The 10889-nt window shown below is 38.8% G+C and overlaps 1 protein-coding gene across 1 annotated transcript; it reads left to right on the forward strand.

Moving 5' to 3' along the window:
• Nucleotides 1–5141: 5141 nt before the first annotated feature.
• On the forward strand, nt 5142–7902 carry LOC103517754 (glucose dehydrogenase [FAD, quinone]-like; the record flags this gene model as incomplete). The annotated part of the gene is made up of 3 exons (XM_008482799.3): nt 5142–6499; nt 7067–7219; nt 7681–7902. Coding segments are annotated over exons 1-3 (649 nt in total), but the record flags the coding sequence as incomplete, so codon positions are not given.
• Nucleotides 7903–10889: the final 2987 nt, after the last annotated feature.

The raw sequence follows: 10889 nt of genomic DNA on the forward strand, positions 1-10889 counted from the left end.
TAGTTAGGGCTGATTGCGAGGTTGACGAAAAATGCCGACTTAAATGCAAAATTATATCAAAGGTTGGGAATTCTTCTTTTTCCCTCAAGGAAGCCAGCGGCGATAGTTGAATGCACCTATCACCAGTTACCAACAAATCACTGAAACTAAGCAACATTGCGCATGGTTTTTATCACGATGGGTGACCATCTGAACCGAATCCTTAAGGTGTCTCAAACACCCGGCTAGAGTCCGTTCTACAAAGGGAAAATCATCAAGAGGTCTAAATCAGAGGAAAATTTGGGGATGAATAAAATAGAATATGAGTATTTTTTTTATCCTGCGGAGACTGAAAAGTCCCTTTATCCCCCAGTCTAACCAGGGTCTTCAGATGTGTCCAAACATAGTCGACCGGCCGTCGTCAGTCAACGGGTTGAATCTTTAAAGAGATCAAATCGGAGACTTAAGAGCCAGTGTAGATAAGTGGAAGGATAGCGCGCTTGCCTTGTAAGCACAAAGTCGCGGGTATCCTAACCAGATAAGGTTCGTTCTTGGAGTGGCTGGTTTTCTCCTATCCAGAATCCCTTCTCTCCTCAATTTCGGGACGATAAGAATTTCCTCTCCTCTATGATACCTACAGAAAGAAAGTAGAAGAGAAAGACAAATTAATGGTTTCTAAGGATGTGTCCACACATAGTCGACCCCGTCGATCGATCGAAGATATGAATCTATGTTGTCGAGGCAGTGTACGGAAAACTCACCAGAGCACTGATGATACCTTCTAGGGCCGTATTTAGGGGGGAAGCCTGGGCCCTCTCAGGCTCGTTTTTTCCTCCTGAACGTACTTAGTAAATGTAGTAAAATACTAAAAAGTGTTGACCTAAATTTTGGAGCACCGCCCCAAATGAGCCACTGTATGGATTCTTGGCCCAGCCCCCTCAATGAAATCCTGGATACGGGCCTTATGTTCTCGTTCATTATCCATCTCGGATCCTGATTGATTGCAACTGGAGCAGCGTTTTCAACATGAACTTTGTCTTGGGTTCGTTGTTGGTTGTGACACACAACTCACAGCACCAGAAAGACCTTGGTGACGTACAAAACTGTGACCGACAGCCAGTCTTCTAATTCAAGGACGCTAGACCGAAGGACAGTTGGTGTTAAAATTGTACTTGTACTTGGAAATATACGGAGACGACAATTATGTTACGAAAGTTACGAAACAAAGTGTTTTTACGTAGATAATTTTATCGTATTTTTCTTCCATATACCTACATAAGAATGGATCAATTCTCCTTATATCTATGTAGATGTTCTGTAACTGTATAATACCAAGATTTCTAGATCGTCAACAGGAGAGTACGTAGATAATTTTATCGTATTTTTCTTCCATATAACTACATAAGAATGGATCAATTCTCCTTATATCTATGTAGATGTTCTGTAACTGTATAATACCAAGATTTCTAGATCGTCAACAGGAGATGCCGACCCCGTCTGTACACGGGAAAAGGCGAAGAAGAAGAGTACTAGAGATGTGATCACTCTCAAATGATTTCAGGGGAACAGGAGAATAATGACAATTCAATGACTCACGAACAAAAATCCCAAGACAATTGAGGAAGTCATTACATAACTGCCAAATTAAACCGTCGACCCCGTCTGTACACGGGAAAAGGCGAAGAAGAAGAGTACTAGAGATGTGATCACTATCAAATGATTTCAGAGGAACAGGAGAATAATGACAATTCAATGACTCACGAACAAAAATCCCAAGACAATTGAGGAAGTCATTACATAACTGCCAAATTAAACGAGAGAAAGACGAATTAATGGTCTCTAAGGATGTGTCCACACATAGATATGAATCTATGTTGTCGAGGCAGTGTACGGTTTCAGTCGACTATGTTTGGACACAGCTTAAGATTGTTTGAACCATCTGGTAGGCAAATTAAACAAGCTATAAAGTTAATTCTGATGTTTATTCAGATTTAAGAACGAAATTTCCCAATATACGGTTCAGCTCAAGTGGAATCTACCATGTATTCTCGACAGTAGGTTCTGCTATGGCTGTTGTTGTTGGCAGACCAAACTTCATCTTACTCATTTCATGTACTTTATTTGGTAGATTGAGTAATCGGATCGTTGCGCTCTGCTTAATGTCAGATATATAAACTCACCAGAGCACTGATGATACCTTCTAGGGCCGTATTTAGGGGGTTCCGGGGCCACCCTCAGGCTCCTTTTTTCCTCCTGAACGTACTTAGTAAATGTAGTAAAATGTTAAAAAGTGTTGACCTAAATTTTGGAGCACCGCCCCAAATGGGCCACTGTTCGGATTCTTGGCCCAGCCCCCTCAATGAAATCCTGGATACGGGCCTTATGTTCTCGTCCATTATCCATCTCGGATCCCGATTGATTGCAACTGGAGCAGCGTTTTCATCATGAACTTTGTCTTGGGTTCGTTGTTGGTTGTGACACACAACTCACAGCACCAGAAAGACCTTGGTGACGTACAAAACTGTGACCGACAGCCCAGTCTTCTAATTCAAGGACGTTAGACCGAAGGACAGTTGGTGTTAAAATTGTACTTGTACGAGTACTTGGAAATAGAAGAGACGATTATGTTACGAAAGTTACGAAACAAAATGTTTGTACATGGATAATTTTATCGTGTTTTTCTTCTACATAGATAAGAATGGACCATTATTATTCTAACATCTATGTAGATTGTAGAATTGTAGATATTATTAAATATGTTTATATTAGACATCCTAGGTTAATAAGTATGAAATAGGTAACTACAAAACCTATTATCTTTATATGATACAATGGATACACGTTCAGACCTATTGCAGATTTTGGCAATCAAATTCCCACACTGAGACAACAAAGATGGAAGTGATTGAGGGGCATAAGGGCATTCCATTTATTAGTCAATGGCCATCACATGAAATTCCATTCTATTGGATAAATTACATTGATATGTACCAAATTTTGTCAAAATTTTAGCAGGGGTTTAAGAATTTAAGCATTAGGTACGTAACCAAAACATTATGATGCGAACTAGTGTCAGGATCACGGTATAAAATATTACATACTTAATTCGACAAGTTTTAACACAGGACATGTCGACACTCGTATCTCAGTATTTAAGATTCGATTAAAAAAGAGATACAACATAAATTGGTCAATGAGTTTGCTCACTTGTTTGAGATACCCACACTCAGATTTATTATTATTATAGTTATTATTATTTTCAAGATATACCAATGAGCTCAATGTCTCAATAATTTGCTGGTAGGAATGCAGACTTGTACCAGACCTTTATGGTTGTCTACTACTACTTCTGCTACAAGTGACTGTAACCTCATTGCCGAATCCCCTCCCATCTCCACAAATGTTATTTAGGTACAATGTCTTCAGTTTTTGATTTTGCTCATTGGGAATTCGTTAAAACCTGTTATCATAGGAGATAAAAAACTAGTTTCTACACAGTTTCTTCATAGAGTTCACAACCGACTTTAGTAATTAGATATTTTTTGGTGAGTCTTTCATCAAATATACTAACCCCTTAATTAATTATTTGGTATACATACTTTGAAGTTCAGTTAAGGTTCTGTTACACTGATTTTCTGTCTTTCATAAAACACACCAACCTCTCAATTAATGATTTTGATACTTTGAAGTTGAAGTTCAATTGAGGTTCTATTACACTGATGCAACATGAAGCATACTTATGTACCTATATGCTGCAGTGAACCTAGCTCCAAGACAATATTATCCAATAGATACAAAATCTTTGAAGCATACTGCCTCATTTCAACCGTCCATCTTTCACTGATTGTTTTGAAGCATGCTTCAATGCAGCATGGTACACGTTGCCTCAGTGTAATAGTTTAAAAATCTAATGTGAGATCTTAAACTAGATGCCCCAGGAACTTGCTTGTTATCATTGTAAACCTCGTACGTATATTATCAAATTCTAATAAATAAAGTTGAACAATTATTAAAAGTATAATAGTGCCTCTAATTATTTATTTGATACTTTGAAACTCATACCTGTTATTCTTTTTCACTTTTTCCAGGTAACAACACATCGGGATCCTATGTACCTATATGCTGCAGTGAACCTTGCTCCAAGACAATATTAATCCAATAGATACAAAATCTTTGAAGCATACTGCCTCATGTCAAGCGTCCATCTTTCACTGATGGTTTCGAAGCATGCTTCAATGCAGCATGGTACACGTTGTCTCAGTGTAATAGTTTAAAAATCTAATGTGAGATCTTAAACTAGATGCCCCAGGAACTTGCTTGTTATTATTGTAAACCTTGTACGTATATTATCGAATTCTAATAAATAAAGTTGAACAATTATTTAAAGTGCAATAGTGCCTCTAATTATTTATTTGATACTTTGAAACTCATACCTGTTATTCTTTTTCACTTTTTCCAGGTAACAACACATCGGGATCAGATTTGTTGTTCCCTCTCTTCAATTGCCCGTTTTCTTTCCATTCCTCAAACAGGAACTTGTATGTCCTTAATCCTTGGAAATCATTTGATTCTATTCATTTTTTTAAACAAATTCTGAATTTCCTCCAACATCCTTGTCGCAACAAGTAGTTGCAATACAAGATCATTAGATGCAGAGGAGCTTTCGAAAATAGCAAATCTTCCACAATGTCTCAATTTCCCGCAAGTAATTGAACCAAAGACCTTCGGTGTAGAAAACCCGACTAGATCCTCGTTATTAATGTTATGATCTTTCCGCTTGAGATGATTCACACCCGAAATCTTCAGTTTAGCTTTAGATAAGATTAACCTCGGATATGGCAATGAAATTCAGTTATCTATTGTCAAGAGCAGATCTCTCTTGCAGTTTCCCTACTTCATTTTCAACAATAACATATGTACCTAACTGTACCTACAAGTAATATTGAACTTCCAAGACTACAGAACCTTATGGGAGAAATTCCGAGTGATAAACAAGAACATCATTAACTTCATGATTAATTTGAATAAAATCCAAATATTCACTGAAAATTTAGTGGCATCCTTATTAAGAAAAATTTGAACAATGTTAAAACTAAAATTATATGTGAACCCAAAGACATTATTTTTCTCTTACTGTTCTTAATTATTAAATGTTTCCCTACTTCATTTTCAACAATAACATATGTACCTAACTGTACCTGCAAGTAATATTGAACTTCCAAGACTACAGAACCTTATGGGAGAAATTTCGAGTGATATTAACAAGAACATCATTAACTTCATGATTAATTTGAATAAAAGTGTGCAAGTGAAATAATTATCCAAATATCCACTGAAAATTTAGTGGCATCCTAATTAAGAAAAATTTGAACAATGTTAAAACTAAAATTATATGTGAACCCAAAGACATTATTTTTCTCTTACTGTTCTTAATTATTAAATTAATTATTTGGTGAGTCCAGTGTTTTTGGTGAAGTAATATTAGGTGAACCGAAATTTCATCAGTCATGCTCTGAAGAACCTACTTTTACTTTAAGTACAGTTTTGTGTAATTTTAAAGTCAAGTTCTTGCAATTAAAACCCAAATATGGTCAATGGACTGCTATCAACATGGAACTAAGGACTAGAAGTGACATTGATGATGAACGCAAACATTTATGAATGGTTAGAAAAATAGATTTTATCAATAAAAAGCGACGAAAACGAAAAAAAAAAAGAAGAATTTGACGAATTAAACTCCGAAAAAAAAAACCTAAATTCCTCTTTCACAATCTCAACAGTTTTGCTCAATTTTTGTACAAATTACTAAAATAAATTGCTTACCTACCTTAATAATAGATAGCTAATTAAAATTTAAATTGTTTTTTTTTTAAGTTTTAGTTTGTTCTAAATCACAAAACTTTGATAACACTACAAAGAGTATTTCTTAAGACCAGGAGTTACCACAAAATCTTATAATCCATTACTACTTAAGTGCCATAGTTTAATCAAAAAGCCAAAAACAATTTTAGAACGGTTCTTGTACAAAACACGTGTAGTAGGAGCTAGTAACCCATTTTTACGTCAATATTTGAAACGAAGTCTGAAAGATTCATCACATTAGTCAAAACACTAAATAACGAAAGTCTAAAAATCGCCAAAATTGAGTAAAAAATCAATCTATTTCTGAGCCCAAAACTTCCGCTTTAGCATCGTGAGAAATCAACCCTTGTGTGATTCAAAAAACAAAACCTTTTCCGCGCAAAAATGGCAGCACATGTGTTCCCGGGGGCGGTTGCGACCTCTCTTAAAGTGGCGTCCAGTTTTCTCATCGGGACCAAGGCGCTGTTCATTCCCACCTTCATGGCGGCTCTTCTGTATTTCCGCTACGATTTGTACGACCCCGAGACGCAGATTTTCGACCAGAAGAAGTTGCTCATGGAGTATGACTTTATAGTGGTTGGGGGCGGCTCGGCCGGCAATGTGGTCGCAAATAGACTCTCGGAGAATCCCAATTGGAAAGTTTTGCTGTTGGAGGCTGGTGAGTATTTCAATGCAGAGAAACCTCAAACCTCTGTTTCGTGTAAATATAGGCCGTCGCTTTGAGCTTTTGACGAGTCTCCTTGGACGCTTGATAGTATTGATACAGTTTTAGTCAGTACAGAGGTGATTGCACATTGAATGCAACAGTTCCCAATAGTTCACTGATGTAAGGTTGGTATCCGGATGGGTGACCATCTGGGCAATCGTGCGTTACTGCCTTTCCGCAGTCTTACTTGGTCGGGGTGGTGTTAATGTGGGTAGATTGTCGCCGAATGGACGGAATACTCCCTTCCCTAAAAACCTCAACAGTTCTACTGTGATGCTAAACACCTTAAAATCATTTTCTTCCATTAATTAGACTTACTTTATCATGGACGCTCGTTGCCATGTTGAAAGCCCAGGTTAGGACTGCAATGAACTCTCAAGATTATGTAAGATCATTTTCTTGTCACCGAATGGTTGGTAATACCTACCCCCATCACTTAGCAGTTATACAAATAAGTTAAAGTCCGTTAAACCCCTTAAAATCATTTTCTTAACCAGTCTTCCCGTGATTTTTCCCCAGGCGGTCACGAAACGGAGATAACGGATGTCCCCGTTCTCTCCTTGTATTTGCACAAGAGTCGTTTCGACTGGAAATACAGGACTCAGCCGGGGACGACAGCCTGTCAGGCGATGAAGGACAAACGATGCGTGTGGACCAGAGGCAAAGTTATTGGTGAGTGATACTCGACCGTTCCAAGAACGGACGCTGTGAAGAGTCTTCCTTTTCTTCGCTTTTTCCCGTGTATAGCCTCTCAACCAGCCCTAAATAGGATGATTACTTTAGGCTGACATTTGGTTTTGGCTACAGATGTGACGAGTGAGTTCTGAAAAAGAACGAGGTACTCCACAGTGCATAATATTATAGTGACTCCATAATTGTCGGTCGATAGAGGGTGGTTATTCCAAGTAAAATTATAGGCAGATATTTTTAGTATGTTCCTAGGGGGACCCTAAATGTTCCTGCGAGAGTCCTAAATGCCAAAGGCCTCCCCTCGCCGTGAGGATCTGCACTGGTGGGATATATGCCAGTGCTATTTTGCTGAAATATGAATAGGCCGGTTGGCGCTTCGAACTCTTGATGTTCGCCCACCTCCCGGTACGCTTGATAAATGAAGTTCAAATTTTCTCCCCCAGGTGGCTCCAGCGTGCTCAACACAATGTTGTACGTCCGTGGCAACCGGCGAGATTTCGACCAATGGGCGGCCGATGGCAACGAGGGGTGGAGCTACGAAGAAGTCCTCCCCTACTTTAAGAAGAGCATGGATCAGCGAAACCCATACCTCGCCAAGATCGACAGGTACCACGCCACTGGAGGCTATTTGACCGTGCAGGATTCCCCTTGGAATACGCCCCTAGGTGAGTTAAAAAAAAGAGGTCTGATAGAGGGAACTGTAACTGCTAAGGTATTATCGTCGCCAAATCGAAGAGAGTGCCCCCACATTCCCACAGGCTATAATACATATTCCAAGCATCATTTTGTACTCAAAGATGAAAGGTCTTGGTAGCAAGTGGATAAGCTTAAGCAGCCACATAGCTTCGAGCTAGAGGAAGTATTCAGTCACATGACACAGAGGCTTATATGAGGGTGAATAGGTCACAAAATAATGTCATAACTTTTAAGTTCTCACTGAAGACCCACATCTTCGTGCAAAGTTGCAAAAAAGAAAAAATAAACTACTGAGACAAGAATGTAACATTATCATATTGTTGTTATTATTATCATTATTATCCAGGTTTTAGGTGTGGTTGTATGTTCTAGAATTCTAGATTATGGGATTTTTTATATTTTATTATAAAAAATCTAAAGTTTGATTCGGTTTAGACAAAAAGGACACTCTTGTTCCTTTTACCTGTTCGTGGATACCTTGACCTCTCAATGCATTCATCCTTGACTTTATTTCGGCCAATTGGTATTAATGGATACAATTTGTTTACAGACTTTTTTCCAACTTGATCCCAAAATCTAGTCTTCCAGGAGATCTGTGTATGGCATGTTTGAGCAAAATTCTTGTTCTAAATGGCCGTACATACGTAGGATCTGCCGAAAGACAAGGCTTTGAGGCCACAAGTTGGAAGATACGTCTGCAGACAAATCGTATTGTATGTACCGGGGTTTAGCGCCACTGCTGACATTAGTATTTTCCAATATTTCGACATTCTTAAAATTTCATAATTCTCGCCATGAAGGTCAGAGGTCTCTTTATCGTCTGACCCCATGTTATCCACTGACTATCAACGCCATGTCTAGCCCCCAGTGACATAATCACCCGTATATGATTAAAGTTCCAAACCAGTATTTAAACAGAATATTATGTTATTGGGAGTGTTGTGTGGCGGGATCTCATCTGGACTTGGAGTGCCGAGTCCTGTGCAAATGCGACCCGCGGCCCACAGGTTGAGTATGACTGGTTTAGACTGTTGTGGAAGTAGGGATGTGTGTTGCTGGTGTCATTTGGTGAATTAACACATGATGTGTGACTTCTGACTGACCAGTTGTACCTATATGGAGGATGGAGGATGGTGTCACAAGTTGATTGGTCATAGCTACCATGTTTGGGAATGATATGGGTTAATATTTGGACACTGGACACTATTGATTGCTAAGTATTGCTAACTGTTATCACGGGACTGTTGCTAGTATGTTATTTAATAACAAACGTCAAGTTCTATACCAAAAGAATAAACAAATTGCAGGCTACAGTGGTTTCCTATTCACCAAATACATACTTCGGGACAGTAGCAGGGGATTTTGAAAATTCAAGGGTTGGTATTGGTGCAAGCAGGTCCATCGGCTATTTAAGCCCTATGTCACTGCGACCTAATTAGATCTTTTGTGCCTTGATGGTTTGATAATATTTGGTATTAGCAATGAAATAACTGCCACATTAACACGCGTGTGTTCTGTGTCGTAGCATTCCCATCCAATAATACAACAGTCCCTCACTTGTGTCCATAGACCATAGCCTACTACTATTGGTTATTGGTTTGCTCTAGTATGTGATAGTCTAATAATTTGTTTAATATGTTCAATGGCTGTTTGTTTATATCTCCGCTGGCTGGCAATGTTTATATCTCCGTTTTTATTCTTCGAAAAGAGAGCGTTTTTGCCTTCTGATGTTCTTCAAAAACCAATAAAAATGTTTAAAATAACCATTATAATATCCGTCAATTGCCATTGTATGCTTGAGCATAAAAAGAAGATGGACCCACAGAATGTACATATTTCAATATCCGCAGAAGCTCAGGAGGAATCACTTGTAATCACTAATTCGCGCGTCTCCTTGTACGCTTGATAGTATTGATACAGATTCAGTCAGTACATAGGTGATTGCACATTGAATGCAACTGTTCCCAATAGATCACTAATGTATGGTTGGTATGCGAATGGACCATCTGGGCAATCGTGCGTTAATGGCTTTCCGCAGTCCCACTTCCGCAGTCCCACTCCCGTCCCTAAAAACCTCAACAGTTCTACTGTGATGCTAAACACCTTAAAATCATTTTCTTCCATTAATTAGACTTACTTTATCATGGACGCTCGTTGCTATGTTGAAAGCCCAGGTTAGGACTGCAATGAACTCTCAAGATTATGTAAGATCATTTTCTTGTCACCGAATGGTTGGTAATACCTACCCCGATCACTTAGCAGTTATACAAATAACCCCTTAAAATCATTTTCTTAACCAGTCTTCCCGTGATTTTTCCCCAGGCGGTCACGAAACGGAGATAACGGATGTTGTCCCCGTTTGTTTATTCTTTTGGTATAGAACTTGACGTTTGTTATTAAATAACATACTAGCAACAGTCCCGTGATAACAGTTAGCAATACTTAGCAATCAATAGTGTCCAGTGTCCAAATATTAACCCATATCATTCCCAAACATGGTAGCTATGACCAATCAACTTGTGACACCATCCTCCATCCTCCATATAGGTACAACTGGTCAGTCAGAAGTCACACATCATGTGTTAATTCACCAAATGACACCAGCAACACACATCCCTACTTCCACAACAGTCTAAACCAGTCATACTCAACCTGTGGCCGCGGGTCGCATTTGGCCCTCCAAGCTTTTAAGTGAGGCCTGTTCACATTCACCTCGGCACCAATCCAGTTACAAACCATTAAGATGCGACGGTCACTAACTTTGTTTCTCCAAATATGTATTGGGGGGAAACCCTTCGATGTATGTATTGCTTGTTTCTTGAAGTTTAAAACACTCAAATGTGGCCAATGGCAAAGAAAAAGTTGAGCACGACTGGCCTAAACGAAGGTCTATAAAACATTTATCAGATAGACTGATAAACCATCTAAAACAAGTCTCTAAATATCTACGATATAG

The sequence above is a fragment of the Diaphorina citri genome, unplaced genomic scaffold, assembly GCF_000475195.1.
Source record: "Diaphorina citri unplaced genomic scaffold, Diaci psyllid genome assembly version 1.1 scaffold1946, whole genome shotgun sequence".
In the NCBI taxonomy this organism is placed as follows: Eukaryota; Metazoa; Arthropoda; class Insecta; order Hemiptera; family Psyllidae; genus Diaphorina; species Diaphorina citri.